At 39.9% G+C, this 22,540-nt stretch overlaps 1 protein-coding gene across 1 annotated transcript; it reads left to right on the forward strand.

The window, feature by feature from the left end:
- The first annotated feature begins 495 nt into the window (after positions 1 to 495).
- On the forward strand, positions 496 to 21,156 carry LOC130929272 (zinc finger protein GLI2-like). Its single transcript, XM_057856351.1, has 13 exons — positions 496 to 523; positions 2,258 to 2,369; positions 5,642 to 5,835; positions 6,138 to 6,326; positions 8,513 to 8,699; positions 8,784 to 8,958; positions 12,340 to 12,435; positions 12,953 to 13,120; positions 15,761 to 15,910; positions 16,023 to 16,187; positions 18,440 to 18,709; positions 19,847 to 20,145; positions 20,220 to 21,156. Exons 1-12 carry the CDS (start codon positions 496 to 498, stop codon positions 20,075 to 20,077), a joined length of 1,965 nt encoding a protein of 654 aa, XP_057712334.1. The 3' UTR covers positions 20,078 to 20,145; positions 20,220 to 21,156.
- Positions 21,157 to 22,540: the final 1,384 nt, after the last annotated feature.

The following is a 22,540-nucleotide window of genomic DNA, read 5'->3' on the forward strand; positions in this document are numbered from 1 at the left end:
GACAGAGTGTGCGCGTGACCATGGAAAAACAAACACTAGGTAAGATTAATAGATGGAACCTAAGCGGGCCGCGTGCCTGGGTGCGGAGGGGGTGATGAGGGGGCTCTAGAGGGGGTGCATCAGGTAAGCCAGCCTCCCCGGCTCTCACCGGTGCTCAGAATTTGTGCCTCCTGCGGCAGCACAACAATGGAAGTGTCCCAGTGATGGAAAGAGGAGAACAAGCCGGCCGCAGTGGTACTGCTTAGATGGGTGGTCCTCTGAGAAAAAGCCGAGATTACATGTGCTTACCTTCCATACTGTTCACTTCTCCTGATTAGTGACAGAACACTTCCATGTTGAACTTTGAAGTGCAGTGTGGTCCGCGAACGCGGCCTCTTTTATCCCATGGCGTTCTGTTGACGTTAAGATGCTATTTAGAGGACCGTTTAGGGAGCAGTCAGTCTGTCAGCGTGTCACTGGTGCAGAGTGAGAGGAATGGACCAGGAATGCTGACTCATGGAGGTCTGGAGCCCCCGTGAGACCCGTAAGCCCCTCGACACTTGACGAGAGCAGATAATGATCCATAACCATGACCTCCACGTAGCAAAATCCCAGGTCACCTGACTAGTACAGTGTATAATTTGCTGTGTCGACAAAAGGACAACCCTCACATTTAGTAAAATATTTGTGAGCCGCTCCACAAAAGAACATATGAGATATGACACCCTCTTCAGGCAATTATTATGTAGAAAATATATATGTTTTCAAAAGAATTCCGAAGCTTTCATGTTCGGATTTTGCATTCTAAAACCATGCTTGAGAATGCTTTTGTATGCAGAATCATCACTATATTGCGGATGCCAGCTGCTAAATGCAATACACATAACATGAGTTGGACGTTGAGGACTGTTGTCCTAATTAAGGAAAAATCCTGCATTTGCTAACAGTTTTGGGTTCTTAAGAACACAGGTGTCAAACACGCCCCGGGGCCATTTCCAGCCTGCCATATCATTTGCGTGCTCATAAAATTAAATCATGTTTTTTTATTTTTTGTAGTCCTCATTGTAAGACCGAGGACTACAGAAATTCGGCAATATGTAGTTGTTTTTAGGGGGGGGAAATCAATTAAATAAAATACTTTATTCAAAAATTGTATTATTTTAGTCAAAGTAAATTATTGGTTTTCAGCTTTTAAAAAAAAAAAAAAAAAGAATAAAAAGGAAATTAACATTTAAAAAAAAAAAAAAACAATATGCACTGTATTTTCCGTTTTCAAAAAATTACGAAAGGAAATATTTGTTTTATGCTTTTCTTGAAAGTTACAGATGTAAATAGCAAGGCTGTCAAACGATTAAAATGTTTAATCGAGTTAATCACAGCCTAAAAATTAATTAATCGTAATTAATCGCAATTCAAACCATCTATAAAATATGCCATATTTTTCTGTAAATTGTTGTTGGAATGGAAATATAAGACACAAGACGGATCAACATACTGTACATAAGTACTGTATTTGTTTATTAAGACAATAAATCAACAAGATGGCATTAACATTATTAACATTCTGTTAAAGCGATCCATGGATAGAAAGACTTGTAGTTCTTAAAAGATAAATGTTAGTACAAGTTATAGAAATTTTATATTAAAACCCCTCTTAATGTTTTCATTTTAATAAAATTTGTAAAAATTTCAATCAAAAAATAAACAAGTAGCTCGCCATTGTTGATGTCAATAATTACACAATGCTCATGGTGCTGAAACCCATAAAATCAGTCGCACCCAAGCGCCAGCAGAGGGTGACAAAATACCAAAAAATACAAGTAACAAGTGGACATTACACTGTGCTGTCATTTTAATCCGTTTGACCGGAGCATGTGCGTTAATGTGATTAATTTAAAAAATTAATTACCGCCCGTTAACGCGATAATTTTGACAGCCCTAGTAAATAGATTTAAATTTGAAGACTCAAAAAAGTTGTCAGTTGTCAATTGATTTCATCAACGATTTGCTGTTGATTAATCGTTGGAGCCCTAGATTGCAGACACTCATGGCCCTCCACAGGAAAACAGAAGTTTGACACACCTCCTCTAAAACAACAGACATTTTATATTGCTCCCTTTGCATCATCATCAGTCAACGAGTGCAAATCACTCCACTCACAAGTCCAACTAACAAATGTGGTTCTTAGTCTCAGGTCTGCTTTTGTTCAATCTTGGACCCAATTTGATTTTTTATGAATTACAGGACCAAAATTTGACTTCTCTGCTTTTTTTTGCAGTTGCCCCACACATCTTCCCTTCCTTCCACAAGCCCTTCGCTATGGATGTGCACCATCATGAAGGATGCCACTCGTACCATTACGAGCCCCACGCAGTCCATGCTATACAAAGGTGAGGAAACATTCACCTGGGATAGACTCCAGTTCAAGCTCACTACTGACCCTAGTGAGGATAAGCGGTGCAGAAATTCGATGGATGGAGTGCCCCTCCATTGAAATGCACACATTTTACGCCTGGCAATAGTGGAGCCATTTATCACACGGTCTTCGTGTGCGTGGGGCGCTCGTGCCGGTGGAGGTTTTTACGCCTGTCCTCTGACTCGGCCACCTTGATTAATGTGATTTGATCTTGACAGTGGACCCCTCATTCATCAAGACCTTGATCTAGCTGTCCCTCCCATCGTTGCTGCCAAATTCGCCTAATTACAGCAACATTGAGCAGTAAATGAATTGTTGTGTCATTTGTTGCCCGGCATGGTACTTTGTTACGAGCTGTTGGCATTTTGTAACGTTGCCCGTGGCACCGTCAGGGGTCTCCTGCTCCTTGATTGTGCGACATGACACCTCAGCGCCAGCCCCTTCATCATCGCAATCTGACACTGGGAGCCAACTGCTGTCACACGGTACAGAAAGAGTAAAGTACGGTACGGGCATACTGTACGTTCATTTTCACAGCCATTACTGAAACGCTGTCACACGAACCACTACTAAAAACCTCCTACACACACTAATGAAACACTCACACAGGCACTACTAAAACGCTCTCACACATACACAAATAAAAAGCTCAAATGCTTACTTTTACTTTTACCTTTACTTTTTTCATACTACAATAAAGGTTCCATTCCTATTGATAAAACACTGAACAACACTAAAATTCTAACAATCACTAGTGTATCCCTCTCTTAGAAACTACTACAATTCTTACACACACACTAGTGTGACAACCTCTGTCACACCCTCTAAAAAGCTTTCACATCACTCACTTAAACACTCACACACACAGACACACAAAATGGCCACATCAGCACCAATGTTGTTTATAACGGCGTTAGAATATAACGGCGTTATTAACAGCGTTATTTTTTTCAGTAGTGAGTAATGTAATTAATTACTTTTCTCATCTTGGCAACGCCATTACCGTTACTGAGGCGGGAAAGGCGTGTGTTTCTATGCGTTACCATGTTGTTTGAATGACGCGAGAAAGCTCTGAGAGAGACGGACTCACGGAGATGAGAGAGCAGAGCAGGAGTGGGGAGGAGGCAAGGGAGTTGTGATGGTGTTGCAAACGCGATGCTAGGTGGCTCCAATAATACTTGACTGTAGCCGATAGCCTACAAACTACGCCCACATGATGCTACGGTAGATACCACATAATATAGAACTAGATGAAAATGACAGACACACAGCGGCATTAGCAACATGTATAAAGAACTAGATGCGTTAGTAAACAGCCGCCATCTTTCAGCAGTAGACCTCTCAGAAAGGCTCTGTTGTAGAGAACCTCTTAGCGAACCTAAGTGTTTTTATCTAAAATGCTCCTAAATTGGCAAAATCTTGACTTAATTCTATCTTTAAATGATGAATGAGTTTTAAAACTTACACATGTCGAAAGTAGACAGAAGGGAATTATTTGCAATAACGGGAGCAGTTTTAACAACTTTAACGGTTGATTCACAACATTAAATGACTTCCACACATAGCAAAGGTTACTATCTAGTTATCGCAATATCCTCAATACCCCTGTGTCTAGTTAAGTTTTGGGTAAAGAATTAGGCTAGGGCCAATTGTCCCAAAAACCCTTTAAACTTCAAATTGTGTGACCCCTTTTTTATTTTTTGAGAAAAAAAAACAAACAAACATGAAAATTATCACCTCTTACTTTGCCAAGCTACTAATTACTCTTACATTCAGGTAACAGAGTTACTAACGCAATTAGTTTTTGGGAGAAGTAATTTGTAACTGTAATTAACTCATTCACTCCCAGCCATCTTCACTGGTGCAACCCCCTTCGCTCCCGGCCGATTTAATGGATTTTGACTGATTTTGCAAGGCCCACAGAAAATTCTGTTGTATTGCTATATAAACATGGACCCCACCAAAAGAAAGATTAGACTCTCTTCTTTCAGCAGGAAAAAAAATAAGTTCATATCTTTTTCCATTCTTTAGAAATCAGCATTAGAAAATACTGTGTTAGTTGGAGCAATTTTCTAATTTCTGATGAAAAAACAGAGAAATTGAGCTTTTTGTGAAAGCATACATTTCAAACATAAATTTGACTTTAACACAGCTATTTTTTAAATTTAGTTACATCGCAAACATCTGAATAATGTTTTCCTTTTACAAAATAACATAAACAACAAGACTAATTGAGTTTTTGATAGCAAAGTAACAAGTTATTTACACATAACTGAGACATGACGCTGTTGTGGCCGCGACAGCCGGGGTAAACTTTTCCCTCATTGCTGCCAGTCTCATAAAGATGGATTTTTATTTTAGTCTTTCTTTTGTGTTGACCACTGCCTGGTGGCAGATTCCCCCTTGGGGAACTTGTGTTCCTGACGGGGGTGGGGGGGTGATTTGGCCGTGCACGTTTCCGTGCGGGACACTGGAGTGTGCGGGGGACGCGAGCGGCCGAGCCCGGCAGCAGGGCGGGCTTTGCTCGGCAAGCAGCACACTGACTCAACGGCATCGTCCGCTGCACTGGTGGTCCCGGTCGTTCTGCTCGGTCGTCCAACGCCTGGCATCCCGGGCGTCCTCCCGGTTGTTCTGCTCGTTCGTCCTCCGCCTGGCATCCTGGACGTCCATTCAGTCGTCTTCCGCTGGCGCCCCAGCCGTGCGGCCCGGCCATTCGTTCCGTTGAATCGGGTTGTGGGTCTTACCAAATGCGCTACTGCCCTCCAGTGGCCATTTTTATTGCTTTGAAATGAATTTTCAGAGTGTGCTTTGGAACCAAGTTGAATCAGAACCCAGAGATGTCTCTTGTGAAAAAAATGTAAAAGACGTATAAATACGTCTTTGGGACACTGAAACAATTAATAATAGAACGTATTTATACGTTTTTGGGAGCAAATGAGTTCATTACTTTTTTAAAGTAAGATTAACAACACTGATGAGCACTAATAAAATACTTCAACACAATAATGAAACACTCTCACTTGTACGAAACAAAATTCTCACACCCTCTACTGAAACACACTCACACGCTCTACTTCATATACAAACATTTCTTTTAAGGAATTCTGATATGCTTTTTCAACAGTTTACCACTAATTATGAACAAATGGTGGCTACAGAAAAAAATATAATAAACAGCAGTGGCTTTGACGTTCTGAGGGTCAACAATCACTTCCGATGATGCTGATCAAATTGTTTCCAACCCAGGCCCGTAGGTTTGCCAGGCAGACCCCTCATCTCCGACATCTCCCTGATACGCCTCTCTCCTACATCCATGGCGACTGGTGACTCCCCTTTCACCCCCTCACATTTATACGTCAACCCTCATGTGGAGCACTATCTGCACGGCGGCCCGACACTGTCAATGATCTCAGCAGCTAGAGGCCTCAGTCCCCCTGACTGTAAGTTTGACCAAACTTTTACCTGGCGGGGTGTGTTTCAATTCAACGAAATGGCAGCCACATATAACGTGCTGCAATTTGATCCAAGAAAGGTGATTTGCAGGCCGCCAGGAATTAGACTTCAAGATTGGAATGCAGCAGAGGACATAAATCTTCTTCTGAGTTCTGTCATGGCTAATGCTGAAAAGTGAAATAAAGCTTTTAAAAGCACAATAGTTGCAGGGATAGAAAAAATGAATTCCAGAACATTTGGAAGGATTGTGTGACGTCTCATCAATAACATGTGACTTTATCGTCCTCAGTTTCTCACGACCACTTTAAGGATGGCAGCCTGTTTGGGCTACCACCACCTCCGCCAACTGGGGTGAGTCTGACCAGGGAGTATTATCAATTGATGGCGAGCCACCACAGCTCCTATGGGGAGCTTCTCAAGCAGGGGACGAGCTTAGCGGCCGGGGCCCACTTGCCAGAATACATGGCTCCCTTTGATGGTGAGTCCTGTCAAAATGACGTACGAAATCCTTTGGAGGCAACTTATGTACATACTTTATCAAAGAAATGCTGCATATTTTGTACAAATGATTTATGAATAAACTCTCACGTCTGAAACTTTTAAGGTATGCAGCTGTAGTCAAAAAATTTAAGACTCTAAAACAGGGGTGTCCAAACTTTTTGCAAAGGGGGCCACATTTGGTGTGGTAAAAATGTGGGGGGGGGCGACCTTGGCTGATGTCTTTTACGTAGAATATATTTAAGCAAATTTTAGCAAGCCATTCTGTGTGTCACATTTGCTTTATTATTATTTTTTTTTATTAATAATTTAAACAACCTTGCAACTAGCCTTTGTGGCATTCACTTTCGACTATCGGGCTCTTGTGAAATACTGCTGCTGTAAAATTAAACTACCGGTAGCTTCAAGTTGCTTCAATTTCTCGCTACGTATCTTCCTTGTAATCTTGTTGTACATGTCAGCGTGTCTTGTTTGGTAATATCGCCTCACATTGAACTCTTTAAAAACAGCGACTGTCTCTTTGCAAATGAGGCAGACACAGTTGTTGCGTATTTTTGTGAAAAAAAAATAGAACAATGTCCACCTATCCTTGAAGCGTCGGCCGTCACAGTCCACTTTCTTTTTTTTTTTTTTGTTGATTGTCGCCATTTTAGAAAATATGGAATAAAGGGTCACACAAGGTAATGTTGCTTAGAGTGCTGCTGCCTTTTAGTGGGTCAATAAGGAGCAGCATTTAGTGTGTAAGCTACTTCATGTGCTGGTAGCAGTACTGCTGACCAATTTATTAAGTCTGTGTGCTGGCCAGACATTATTGATTTTATGACAGAGGCTGGGGGCCGGATGAAATTTGACCACTGGCCGCATTCGGCCCCCGGGCCGGACTTTGGACATGTCTGCTCTAAAAGGTTGAAAATCAAATGCTTCTGTCGTTATGTCAAAACACCTCCAGGTTGGGGGACGTCATTAAGTGTCATCGGGCAAATTATGTCACTTTTGATTATGGCTGTCAAAAGTATCGCGTTAACGGGCGGTAATTAATTTTTTTAATTAATCACGTTAAAATATCCGACGCATTTAACGCACATGCCCCGCTCAAACAGATTAAAATGACAGCACAGTGTCATGTCCACTTGTTACTTGTGTTTTTTGGTGTTTTGTCACCCTCTGCTGGCGCTTGGGTGCGACTGATTTTATGGGTTTCAGCACCCATGAGCATTGTGTAATTATTGACATCAACAATGGCGAGCTACTAGTTTATTTTTTGATTGAAAATTTTTACAAATTTTATTAAAACGAAAACATTAAGAGGGGTTTTAATATAACATTTCTATAACTTGTACTAACATCTATCTTTTAGGAACTACAAGTCTTTCTATCCATGGATTGCTTTAACAGAATGTTAATAATGTGAATGCCATCTTGTTGATTTATTGTTATAATAAACAAATACAGTACTTATGTACCGTATGTTGAATGTATATATCCGTCTTGTGTCTTATCTTTCCATTCCAACAATAATTTACAGAAAAATATGGCATATTTTATGGATGGTTTGAATTGCGATTATTTACGATTAATTCATTTTAAAGCTGTAATTAACTCGATTAAAATTTTTAATCGTTTGACAGTCCTAAAAAGATGCAGACTGAACATAAATGGAGTTAGTGACAAAATTTGCCAGATGACATTTAATGATATTTGTCATAAGTATTCATTAATGCTCATGGCAGTGTCATTTTAAAATTAAGACGGTCTTATGAACCCACTGCCGAATAAGGTCTTACCAACTATTTTTCATCAAGTTCAAAGTATTACCGTGGTAAAACATGTTGGGACTACTCAAAATAAGTTCCTGAAGAGAACTGAAGAAATTGAACTATGCCCAGGTTAAAGAGTATTCTCGTCACAGCTGCACAAAAGTGGTAGCTCAAGTGCATTTCAGACTTGCAAATTAATCTCATCCCTCTCATTTTGACCGAATTGGAATCAATTCTCACTAAATTGCCCTCATTAAACATGATGCTACGAGCCCGTCAATGGTATATCTTATCTAAGGTAATTATGTGGAATTAGCAATTAGCTAATACTTAGTAAGTGCAGAAAATGCTAATTAAAGGCAGACAACAGAAGAGAGGATTTAAAGACTTCTGACCTGTGTGGTCACAGTGTCACGGCTGACTCCCAGGCTGAACAGGAAGAGGGCGCTATCCATCTCACCACTGTCCGACGCTAGTGTGGACTTCCAGGCGATGATCCGTAGCTCGCCCAGCTCACTGGTGGCTTACATTAACAACTCCAGGTCTGGCTCGGTGGCAAGCAGCTCGTACGGACACCTGTCGGTCGGAGGGCTTAAGTGAGCAAAACTCGTCACGACAAATGCAGTGAATCGTGCTTTCTTTAAATCAATAACTACATATTCCCTCTACGTTTGCAACAGCAGCCCGTCCTTGGCCTTCCCCCCTCCCATCAGCTCTGTGGCCTACCAGCATCTGTTGGCTTTGGGCCATGCGCCACCACTCATCCCGCCACCAGTCGCATACCCTGGCTGCCAACCCGTAGTCGGGATCCCCTCCCTGTGTTCCCCCGCCCGTACCACTGACCTGACATACCAGGTAAGCTCATTTTTAGATGACATGCATTTGTTTCATTTGAGTTTAGTTTAGTCAAGTTTGTGCCGTAGTGTCTTGTCCATGTGATTTCCCCATTGATTTCACCTCTTGTGGCCTGCTCCATGTGCGTTGACCAATCCGCTGCCTCTTGTGTCCACCACCTGTGCCTCATTGTCTCGTTACCTGAATATTGCCAACAATCGTCCTACTTTGCTCAGTGTTACATCAGTAAACCAGCAAACACTGTTAACATCATATAATGTGGCATACCAAGTTGCTCAGTGCAAAATAACCCCACACCATAGCAAAAGAACAAAATTATGAACTGTCCCTCTGTTAAATGAGTCGTTTTTGTTCTATTAATTTTTGTTTTTTCTGTCAAATGGTTTGGCATATTGTACTCTAAGGTGATGTTGCTCATCAATTAGAGTTTATTATTATTTATTAATTTTATTACATTTTATTTTTCAGTATCAAATGGTCAAAAGATATATCTTGAGTGTATTTTTATAGTTTGGATGTGACTTTTTTCCCCCTTTTTTTTTTTTAAATTCAGGCAAATTGATGTTGCAAACAAAAGTTTTAATAAAGTTACCGTACTGGCCCGAATATAAGACGGCCCTGATTATAAGACGACCCCCTCTTTTTCAAGACTCAAGTTTGAAAAGACTTTTTGAACACCAAATTAATTTTTATACAGAAAATTATTACAGTACATCCGAAACAAATGATTATAACAATATTAGAGCTGAAACGAATACTCGAGCAACTCGAGTTTAAAAACTGATCCGAGTAGTTTTATTCACCTTATTTTGACAGCTCTAAGCGTCACGTTTTGCTCGGACTACTTTTAATGCGGGACAACGCGCTGATGTCACGTGCGTAGAGGAAGAAGCAAAAAAAAACAAAAACAAAAAAAAAACACTGCAGCCGACAGCCGCTACAAACAACGCCGACGTTGCTAAATACTAGCCCGCACGATGCTACGTTGGTAGCAAGTAGCGTCTGATGAGTCTCATAGAGATCACATGTATGTTGAACTAGATGCAAAATGACAGACTCGGCCGCGTCTGGGCAGCGTTAGTAAACAGCCGCCATCTTAAAGCAGTAGAGCGCTAATAAAGAGCGCTAAGCGCTAATAAATAAGATTAACGTTACTGTCACTTCTAGCTCACGTAACGTTAGCCCTGCGGAGGGCTAGGTTTCTATTAATTATGACCACTGTCGATGCGTGGCTAACATGTCTAACATACAGGCTTTAACATAACATAGCATTGTGGAGTGATGAGGGTGTAAAATAAAAACTTAATAATGCGAACTACCAATTTTAGCTCAGTAGTCATTGCTGGATAAAACACCAAGTAGCACTGGTCCCTAATGTGCTCCAATACAGCCTGTATCATACATTTATTTTGAACACTGCAAAAACTCAAAATCCTATCAGGACTTACAGTTTAGACTAACTTAAAACTTAACTAAAACTTAAAAATGGCTTGAAACAAATACAAATTCAAATTGAAACACGTGGGGAATAATCCTAACTTTTAAGCGATGTGTGTTATCAAGTGTAATGGCATTTTTAGCTATGTATATATATATATATATATATATATATATATATATATATTTATTTATTTTTATTTTTTATTTTTTTAAAGATCTAAAGGTTTTTTGAATGAAAGCAGTGAATTAGTCTTTTTTTTCTAGTTACATCTGAGATGCAATTGTTGGCTGTTTTCAACAATATATATGAAAAATAAAGACATTGATTGACTGAAAATGGTTCAAGATTAGATGAAATGTCTTGTTTTCTCATGTATATTCATAATTTTTTTTCACCTAAAAATATATTTGTTTTATCTGATGACTCGATTAATCGATAGAATTTTCAGTCGATTACTCGATTACTAAAATATTCGATAGCTGCAGCCCTAAACAATATATTTGAGAGAAAAAGCATGTTATTTTGCCTCATTCGAATCTTAATATCTGAACATTTAAATATGTAAACTAAAGTGCAATCACATTCGTAAATTAATGGCTTCTGGTTTTTGAAATGTAAATAAACCAGTCTATTGTGATAAAACAACAAAATTGCAATAACTGCATTAACCATCAAAGTGAGGTCTAAATAAGTAACTGTAACTGGTTACTGTAGCCTTGAAACAAATCTGACTAAGGAAAACCATTGCAATAAAATAATGCAAACTGGTTAAACTTGAGAGTAGCTGAGATCTGTCATGACAGAACATCGCTTCAATGATATCTGGCGCCATCTAGCGTCGTGAATGGCTTCTGAGTCTTATTTCAATGCGAAAAACACCGTCTTATATTCGTGCCAATATGGTATATTTTAATGTAAGTTGATTCCTGAGAGTATATGCATTGATTTTCCTCGTTTTTTTTTTTTTTTTTTTTTTTTTTTGCAGAGGGCTGATCAATTACATTAATCGGTTGTGGACTTATTGTTGCCTGTAGGTTCTGAGTTAGTCAGTAGAGGGCATGCGTGTTCTTTTGCTGCTCTTATGATGCCTCTGGTCTGATGAGACGTTTAGGTAGTGACCATAGTTAATTTGAACATATTAAAGAAAACTGATTTATAGTTCAAAACTTGACGTGACAAAGAAAAAGTTTTTGATTATCCACCAAAAAATGTGCTATTAACAGCGGTCAGATCTAAAACAACAGAAATTTTGGGTGACATTGCGATATGGGTAGTAGTTAATCTCAAAGAAAACAAACATGTGGGTTTATAAAAATGAGTTTTTACTTGCTATTTTGTGGAACATCAGTTTTAATGTTACTTTAATTTTCACAAGAGGGTTTCTTTTGAATGGTATTTTTTTGTTTAAACATTTTCATTCATTTGAACAGCTTTTGTCAGTCATTTGGTAGTATTCCCATTGTTTACTTTGTGTTAAACTGTAGTTCTCTGTAATAAAGATTTTTTTGGTAGTTTGGAAAAAAATGTATTTGATTTACACTATGGTTATTGATTCACTTTAGTATAACTGTTTGGAATTTATGAATTTGGTAAACCCATTTTCCACAATTAATATTGAGCAGAGCTACTACTTCATGTGAACAGAAGAAAATCTTGTTTGGTTATTAAAGTCCTTCAAGATCATCATTTTACATTTGGATTTCCGAAAAGGAGCGAACCTGCAGGTAGTAAGCAACATTGGATATAAGACTGACAGATATCACCTATTTTACGAGTGGGACTAATAGTTGGCTGGCAAATTTTGAAAAAAAGATTTTTTTCAAGGTTAGATTTATGTTTAAATTGTTAAAAGCAACTTTCTTTTTTAAACACTGGGAAACAAATTAACAAAGACATTCTGCGGTAACACTGATTCGCATAAAATATGTTGTTCTCTTCAGAACCCTTGTGGCGAATCACTCATTAGCTGCACACTTGAACCTGTCATCACCAAAAGGTCAAAGGTTAAACCTGAATCCAAAGCATCAAATACGCTGGTGAGTGAATATCGATCCCGCATATGACCTCCCTGTGAAACAAATTTCTGATTTAGAAAACGTCCACATCATAAGAGCTTTGCGCCGCACCCTCATTACACCCCTCCAACAGCCCCCCCTCTCTCGGGATAGTGTAAACTGTGCCAGTGTACTTCATTTTCATGAAATATTGGCCGGTGGCTTCGGCGTCATGTGAGGATTTTTTTCCCCCGGTTCCGTGACAAATTCCCGACCGCTCTTAGACGGCGACGCAAGTTTGCGTGTGATGCATGAGCACGGCGCCGCACGCAGGCGTCTTGGGGCCACCACAATTGATGAAGATGGGGCGCTCGGCCCAGACGCAAACACGCTGCAGTCAGCATCTTCACACGCACGATTACACATGCGTGTGCGCCATTTCAAGGAATATCCAGACTGATCGATAATTTTCGAGAGATTTCAATCAGTTTGTAGATTTGGATCATTTCCATTTTGTCCTGACGATGGTAAAAATGATTTGTCTATTGTTGGCCCATAGATGAGCAAAATGAGCGGACCGCCACAGAACCATCGAGGTGTCTCATTGACGCCGAAGGAGGACGCGGACCGTGACGATGGCAAAGAAGAACCGGAGGCCATGTATGAGTCCAACTGCCACTGGGAGGGCTGCAGCACTGAGTATGAAACGCAAGACCAGTTGGTGCATGTAAGTATTCAAGTCAAGACACTCAAGGCAGTCAGTTTGTTGTGATGATGAGGATAGGTTGGATTATTTTTGACACTTAACTCATTTACTGCCATATACAGTGGCTGGAATTCAATGAATATGTTTCAGTACAGTTGACAGCTACAGTATAGACATAAATAGCAGCCAAACCAAATCATCATAATCATAAGCATTCAATCATGTTCATAACAAGTGTCATGTCATGATCCACACTTGTCATGAATGACAGAAACATTCAATAAAAGTGTTACGAAAAATGTAGATACTGTATTTTGACTGCATTTTAACTAGAGGTGGGAATCTTTGGGCACCTAACAATTCGATTACGATTCAGAGGCTACGATTCGATTATAAATTGTTTATTGATGACCCCCCCCCCCCCTTAAATAAACGACTATTTCAGTATCAAGTTAACAGTTAAAAACAATAAATAATATACTCAAATCCCCATTCTGTATCAGCAGCTTTAAACTACATTCAATTAATTTAATGTTGTGACTCAACCGATAAAGTTGTTAAAATTGCTCCCGTTATTCCATAATTTCCCTTCTGTCTACTTTCGACATGTGAAAGTTTTAAAACTATTTTAAAGATAGATTCAAGTCAACATTTTGCCGATTTAGGAGTATTTTGGATAAAAAGTTAATTAGGTTCACTTGGCAGGTTCGCTACAACAGCCTTGCAGGGAAGTCTACTGCTTTAAGATGGCGGCCCTTTACTAACGCCCGCATCTAGCTTTCTGTACATGTGCTGCTAACGCCACCGAGTCTGTTATTGTCATTACCCGAGGGGCCGGGTACTGACAAGCATGATGTTTAGCTACTCTCACTGCATTCCTCATTGCGTCCCAAAGACCGCGCGGCTCGCTGAGTGTTTTACTTCCGGTTTACTTGACATAGCTCAATAATCGGAATTTGGATGTTTGTGAATCGTTCTCGAATCTTCCACGGCGGAATCGCGAAAAATCTAAGAATCGGAAATTTCTCACACCTCTAATTTTAACCATATCTGGTGATATGTTTGAAAATGCAGTGGTGACATATTCTAGTCAATATGTGAACAAAGTTGTCCCAGCTGTCTGCCATTGCACTGAATTGCACTGTATTTTTATTTGCTTAGTAAAACTATTTCAAGACTATTGTTTTGTATGATTTCAAGCTTAATTGTTGTTAATCAGTCACCTATAATAACACATAATAGTCATAACTAGGGTTGTTCCGATCATGTTTTTTTGCTCCCGATCCGATCCCGATCGTTTTAGTTTGGGTATCTGCCGATCCCAATATTTCCCGATCCGATTGCTTTTTTTTTTGCTCCCGATTCAATTCCAATCATTCCCGATAATTTTTCCCGATCATATACATTTTGGCAATGCATTAAGAAAAAAATGAATAAAACTCGGACGAATATATACATTCAACATACAGTACATAAGTACTGTATTTGTTTATTATGACAATAAATCCTCAAGATGGCATTTACATTATTAACATTCTTTCTGTGAGAGGGATCCACAGATAGAAAGACTTATGACTTTGTTTATTGTGACTAAATATTGCCATCTAGTGTATTTGTTGAGCTTTCAGTAAATGATACTGTGGCCATCCCAAATGCATGATGGGAAGTGAACCCATGACTGTGCGTCATGCTACCAATGGATATATCTTCTCTGCTTTGGAAAATAACTTAAGGTGTTAAGACAAAGATCAATTGCCACCTTTCCTCCCCCCCCACATTGCTTCCCATGATATTTCGAGCCAAAGGGAGAGGGGTTGCAAGGCTTTAGCCATTTAAAGAAAAGCACCAAAGGCTGGCAAATTTCATTCTTCTCATTTTGCGCTGCCTTTTATCTCTATACATAGGTAAAAAGGCTTCATTACTGATTGAGCGCAACAATGAGTGAGAGGGTTGTGCAGCACATGCATTAATTGAGTTGAATATTTTAACGTGACACATTTTTTAATAAATTAATTGCAGCCGTTATCGGGATATTTTTTGATAACCCCACCTGAAGCCTAAACTGAAGATTCTGGATGAGTGTATCATATTATGTCTGTAACGTTAAATACAATTAGAAAACGATTTAATTAAAATATATATATATATATATTTTAAAAAGGCATGGCCGATATTTTTTTGCCGATTCCGATACTTTGAAAATGATGTGATCGGACCAGATCGATCTCTAGTCATAACTTTAAAATTCCTGTTAATTTTTACACTTTTTAAAATGTATCTATTCTCCCAAAACCTTGGTGGGCCACCGTTGAGCTTCTTTATTAACCCAGTAATAACCCTGGTATAATATAAGCACCCTAAAGTGACTCTGCGAGGCAGTACTGGAGGCAAAACATGAGTTATAGAGTTGACGCAACAGATCCTGGGTAAGTCATAAGCAAATTCTTAAAAAATGTGCCGTTTAAGAATTTAATATTGTGTTGTTTAAAATCACGATTTTGATTTGAAAACGATAAAGCCTTCATTATTAGCTTGGATAGACTGCAGCTTCCTGTATTGCTTTAGTACTCATGGTTCTAATTGTTCGATAAACTGCAACAAGATTCATTTCTCCTCTTTGTCTCTGGTGTAAACTGCAAATACTGTGTTTTTGTCCGACAGCACATCAATAATGATCACATCCATGGGGAGAAGAAAGAATTTGTGTGCCGCTGGGATGAATGTTCTCGGGACCAGAAACCCTTTAAAGCTCAGTACATGTTGGTGGTTCACATGCGACGACACACAGGAGAGAAACCACACAAGTGCACGGTGGGTAACAGATGGTTAAGAAATGGCCTAGGGCCCTCGCGGGAAGAACTGACACTCTTTTACTGGACAGTTGTTCTCATATCTTTGTTTCTGTCTTGTTTGTGGGTCGCAGTTTGAGGGCTGCTCCAAGGCCTACTCCCGTCTGGAAAATCTAAAAACACATCTGCGATCTCATACTGGGGAGAAACCCTACGTGTGTGAGCATGAGGGATGCAACAAGGCCTTTTCCAACGCCTCGGACCGAGCCAAACACCAAAACCGCACACACTCCAATGAGGTAGAAGTCATGACAGGGTTATTCAAATTTATCCTTTGCAATAAAGCAAATCTTTTTAGCAATCCACTTAAGAAACACTAAAAGATGCAGATTCAGGGTAAATTTACTTGAGACCAAATCTTTACACAAAAATAAGATAAAAGAATGCTCAATTCAAAATAATTAAATCTGGAGTACCTCATAAAATGCCGTTTTTCTTTTATCCAAACTGACTAGGGTGACCATGTTTTGATTTCCAAAAAAGAGGACACTAGGCCCAGCCATGTGATACTTAAATTTCACTTGAAGTTCACTCAAAGATGCCTTATCACGTTAATATATTTAAAAGTGTGCCTCCTCTGTCTGGATAGGAATATTCAGTTTTATTTTTGCATTCAAACCCTTTTTTTCTTTGATTGATCATGGTTGATTGAAGCAACTTTTTTTTTTTTTTTTTGGATTAATTAATGAGACACAAATCTACCTCCATATAATCATAGTCAGCAATGTCATAATTAACTAATTATTAACCAGAAGTTGTTAAAAAAACTAATAGCTAAATATTCCATTAATATGATGCAAACCCATGGAAGGGTAATCAATACATACATAATAAGCCATGTGGCAAATAAACATTTTTATAAATTACCATCAATTTGTCATTGACAAATTGTTATTCCCACTCTATTATTCTCATTCAATGTTCTAGATTGCACGCAAACAATAACTGACAAACAATTCACTGACCCTATTAGCGAGCACCGGTAGCTCAGGCAAAAATCAAACATGGCAATAAAAGTTTACAATCATCGTCAGCACAATGATGTGACACCAAATGAGATTTTACAGATCAAACAAGTACAAAGCTCCAACAGAAGTCAACAGTTGCCGAAAGGTAAATTTAGCAAGTGTACATACCGATAGCTTGTGAGTTCCTGGCGTGACATAGGTTTGTTTGGGAATGATGCCATGATAAAGTCAGTCTGTGACTGCGCACACATGCGCAAATTTGTATCCAAAAAGGAATAAATGTATTTTTGACTTAATTACTCTTTTGGGTACATGAGCATTTGATTATTTACATATTGATCATAATAAAAGTCTTAACAACTGGGCAGGCTCCCTGGGAACACGTCACAGGCAGCACAGTGCCGCAGTATTCTGTGCAAAGCATCTGTCAATTTCAACACACGCTAATTGGTCCCGTAAAAAATAATGAAAACCGGACATTTTCATGAATTTATAAAACCTCGCCGGACGCCCTGGACAGGATGTGAAAAGTGGATATGTCTGGGCAAAAGAGGACGTTTGGTCACCCTTGTACTAACCAAACTAAATCTGAAATATCACAGTTAAAATGAGACTTAAATGTAATTTCTTGGGGGTGGAGGGTAGTGCTTTCTTTGCTGTCTCTTGTTACTGTGGTAACATTTTTTTCAATAAACATGACATTTTAAATATTATTCTTGGAATGGGTCCCACAAACATGTGCAACCTTGTAACCATAAAGTTTTTAGAATGGTAGAAGAAGAAAGCATAGCATGATACGCTAGACTTGATATCATCTGATAGTTTTCCAAACGAATGGGTGAAGAAAATTCATGTCTTTGCTTGTTTTATTTACAATAGTCAGCTCTGATTGTTTCACTGGACCTCATGCCACCCTGTTATGCACATGATCAGAATTAGAAAATTATTAGTTAATATTTTTTTTACTTATTTTGATAAATTTGTCCTTTTGAGCAACAGTAACTGCTAGCTACTACTCCTGAGAAAAAGCTAACATTAGTACGGATTTGCAACACGCCAACTATGACTATGTCAAGTATTTTAAATATCAAATATACAGTGGGGAGAACAAGTATTTGATACACTGCCAATGGGTTTTCCCATTGGCAGTGTATCAAATACTTGTTCTCCCCACTGTATAATGTAATACAAATTTTACCATTTTACACTTGGATTTGTCCCCTTGATCAGCAGTAACTGTGTCAGTGAGCTAAACAGCTAAACATTGGTACGGATTTGCAACCTCGTTACTGTGATTATACAAAATATTGTAAATATCAAATAAATTATGTAATGAAAATGTTACAATTGATGAATCAAACTTTGTTATTCAAGCCTTTGAATTTATTTATTATCTATTATTGACAAATATATAGCAAAAAGAAAAACAAAAGTGACATCTTATTTTTCAAGATATTTTAAGCCAAAATGTCTTCCACTTCTGGAATGACCTAAGTAGTTTGTGACCCTCCAAATTTTGACAGAAACCGTACGTGTGCAAGATCCCGGGCTGCACCAAGCGTTACACCGACCCTAGCTCGCTGAGGAAGCATGTGAAAACGGTCCACGGCCCAGAGGCTCACGTCACCAAAAGGCAGCGTGGCGACATGCCGCCCAAGCTGCCTTCTCGTGACAACGGCGAGAACCAGACCCTGAACAGAGAGGAGATTGATAAGAAGATGACAGACGGCAACTCCCCAACAAGTGTTGGGGACTACAAGCATGTTAAACCGATCAAGACGGAAAACTCTGTGGTAAGATGCTCATCCTTCCCCAAAACATGATGGAACTTTAGAGGCCTAAAAAGAATATTTTTAAGGAAATATGAAACTAAAATATATTTGTTTTGTTCTGCCACTTTCTAACCTTCGTGCATTTCTCTTTCCTTATGAGCAGACTTTGTTAAGGTGAGCTTGCTTCTAGCTTTCACCATTTCAAGCCATCATATGTCATTCTCCACCATCTTGTTGACTGCACTGCTATCATGTTTCACCATCCGGAGAGATATTTTAATGTGCGCGAGCAGAGTTTGCTGGCCTGCTTTAAATCTGCGTTGAAGGGAGAAGTGCTTCTTTGTGGCTCGTCTCTAATTAATATTGAAGGAACATGTAATCATTAGCTGTATTAGAATACTACACATCCACGGCAGCCGGCGTGTGAGGCTGCGGTTGAAACCTACAGTGGAGAGCCGTCACACAGCCTGAACATGATAAAAGCCACTGCAGGATTAATATTCACAATGTGGGAATTGGTTTTGCTGCTCTCTGCAAACAGAGTCAACCATCAAGCTGTGATCAAGACAGCTTTTTAGCACTGAATACATTAGAGCCCCAGAGGCAACTGAAGGTTCACAGGGATGCTTGTCTTGGCCTCTAGAAAAGGCAACAACACTGATGATGTTTCATCCGAGAGAACAAGCACTTCAATTCTAAGGTGAAGTATCAAAGGGCCTTTTTTAAGTCTGTAAAATACATTTTGCATAACAAATGAGAGCTGGGCGCTTTAACGTTCCTTAACATTGATGGCAAGATTGGGCAGAAGAAAACACGGTCGCCTCTTGTGATGATTGGCCCGTTGCTCTGGCTCGGGCTCAAGCTTCCTTTCATCCTGCCCATTTCCTATTCACAGACAGACTAAGACAGGCTGTAATCTGGGAAGCACCCCCACCTCTTCAGCCCTTTCCTAAGAAAACACTCATTATTTACAATTAAGCTGGCCGAGGATAAAAGACTGGCTGCTCTCTGTGCCGTGTTACGGGTCGCGTTAGGCTAGCTGATTGGCCTCAGTTGTCATCATAGAGCTCGAAAATGACTCATCGTCACTCCGGTTCGCCGTGACCGCCTCTGTTTTCGGAACTGGGACAAATGTTGGCAATCTGGTCTCATTTGTAGATGCAGCAGCCCAGACCTGGTGGTCAGTCATTGTGTAACAGCGAACCGACACCACTTGGTGGGGCCACCGACGATGACAGTGGAGTAGAAATGGTGGCGCCGAGCAGAGGAAGCCTGGGGGACTTCGGTACGCTTTGGAGTCTTTGGGTAATGATGATTCCAATGGCGGATAAGCGGCAAGTTTCCGAATCCAGAAGAAGCTCAGCTCTCATCCACATCTGGAGTGTCTGAAGAAAATCAAGAACGTGAGGGACTCCTATCAACGCACCACCTCCAGCTGCCACCAGTACTAGCAACCAGTGAGTTGACACCAGTGTTTAGGAGAAAATTTCACTCTTCCAGAAGCTCGCATAATCTCCTGGTTTTGGTCTAGTTTGCAGTGTTCCTGCGTCAGATTGTGGGCGGTGGTCCCGGGCCGTCTCTTAAGAGTGCCGTCACGCTGAGCTCACTGAACACTCTCAGCCTCCACTCCTCGGGCAACTTTTCTCCACGCTGCACCAGTCCAAACTTCACAAACTCCAACAAATCCATCTCATCGGATAGCTCGTTGTACTCCGGGCAGAACAATCTTTGTAGCTTAACCCTGGCCCACGCAACCACTGGAGGTTTGCTACCTACACCCCTATGATTATTTCTAGAAAATTATTCATTTAGTGATTCTGAGGAATCCTGCTCAAGTGGTTGTGGATTCTCTTGACCTTGCTACAAATGCACACATATTTTCAGTGGGGAGAACACTCTTCCGGTGACAACATTTAACCAAACATGGTCAGGTGGTAGTCTCCAACTCTTGAATGAGCAGGCTAAACTTGCTTGAAGATGCAATCACCTCACTGAATATTTGGTAGAAACCATACCAGGCAGTGGAAGTTGCTACACCATCAAGTGACTGAGATCCAGAAATTGTCCAATACTGGACAATTGGCTTTCTCCAGGAATGAATGTAATACTGTTTCTCAGTTAAGATAAAGAGTGGGGGAGTGAGGATCAGATGGACTTGTTTGACCAAGTTTTATTCAAAGACAACTTCACTTTTTGGAAGTCCTTTAATAGAAAAAAATCCTGAAGATGGCACATGAACCTTGTGTTGACAGCATCATCAGTGGTGTGAAGAAGCCAATTTGACTGTTGCCACCTTTGTAATCTGCTGTTTTCTTGTACAATTGATTCCTTTTGACAAGCCATATTTAAAAAGTACGGTGTAATCAAAAACATTTTCAGCAGTCATGCAAGTGCCTGGCTTTCATGTTAATATAATGGAGCAACAAAAATCCCAAACCATTTGTGAGCTTTCTTGTTTATTTTCTGTGACTATGACAACATGAAAGCGAATATAAACCTGCTTGTACGCAAATATTTTAAAATTTCTAAGAAATACAATGGTAAAAAACACTTCTGGTGTCATCCTTTAAGGAAATGTTCTGACAGTCAAAAAACTTGGCACGTGAGTTATAATGAACCTCTCTTGCCCTTGAATCCCCCTGAAACTCTTGGACAATTCTTCATGGAAACAGTTTCGTTCTTTTACAGCATAACAGTGCCCTCGAATGTAAAGAAATGTAAATAAGGGCACTCATAAATGAGTTCCATTCTCCGCATGACTAGCACAAACAGAGCGCATACACGCATGATTAGGTATCGCTAGACACATGCTGGAATATTACTTTTGGTGCTAGACACTTACATCGTTATAAGTAGGATGTTGACTCCTTAATGCTCACAGGTCATCTGATCTAATACTGAGTACCACATTAGACATCACTAACACCGCTTGCGCACTCACCCTGCCCTATTGCATCCCTATCTAACCTATACTCCCTCTTCTTATCCTCCTGCTGGCAAGGTACCCCCCCCACACACACATGGTGTTCCCATGCATTTAGACTCTGATTTGGGTAGCACATACAGTCGGGCAAATACAGTAAGTATTTAGTCAACCACTTATTGTGCAAGTTCCCCCACTTGAAAATATTAGAGAGGCCTGTAATTGTCAACATGGGTAAACCTCAACCATGAGAGACAGAATGTGGGAAAAAACCCAGAAAATCACATTGTTTGATTTTTAAAGAATTTATTTACAACTAATGGTGGAAAATAAGTATTTGGTCAATACCAAAAGTTCATCTCAATACTTTGTTACGTACCCTTTGTTGGCAATAACGGAGGCCAAACGTTTTCTGTAACTCTTCACAAGCTTTTCACACACTGTTGCTGGTATTTTGGCCCATTCCTCCATGCAGATCTCCTCTAGAGCAGTGATATTTTGGGGCTGTCGTTGGGCAACATGGACTTTCAACTCCCTCCACAGATTTTCTATGGGGTTGAGATCTGGAGAATGGCTAGGCCACTCCAGGACCTTGAAATGCTTCTTACGAAGCCACTCCTTTGTTGCCCTGGCTGTGTGTTTGGGATCATTGTCATGCTGAAAGACCCAGCCACGTCTCATCTTCAATGCCTTTGCTGATGGAAGGAGATTTTCACTCAAAATCTCTCAATACATGGCCCCATTCATTCTTTCCTTTACACAGATCAGTCGTCCTGCTCCCTTTGCAGAAAAACAGCCCCAAAGCATGATGTTCCCACCCCCATGCTTCACAGTAGGTATGGTGTTCTTTGGATGCAATTCAGTAGTCTTTCTCCTCCAAACACTTCTATTCTAAGTTCTATTTTGGTTTCATCTGACCATAACACATT

This window comes from Corythoichthys intestinalis, chromosome 2 (assembly GCF_030265065.1).
Source record: "Corythoichthys intestinalis isolate RoL2023-P3 chromosome 2, ASM3026506v1, whole genome shotgun sequence".
NCBI classification, from domain to species: domain Eukaryota; kingdom Metazoa; phylum Chordata; class Actinopteri; order Syngnathiformes; family Syngnathidae; genus Corythoichthys; species Corythoichthys intestinalis.

Excerpts from the sequence above, each read along its gene's own strand:
- LOC130929272 (XM_057856351.1), top strand. The coding sequence starts at position 496 with ATGGAGGTCTGGAGCCCCCGTGAGACCC. Across the intron at positions 15,911-16,022 it reads AGAAACCACACAAGTGCACG|TTTGAGGGCTGCTCCAAGGC; the intron begins GTGGGTAACAGA and ends TGTGGGTCGCAG. Across the intron at positions 16,188-18,439 it reads ACCGCACACACTCCAATGAG|AAACCGTACGTGTGCAAGAT; the intron begins GTAGAAGTCATG and ends AAATTTTGACAG.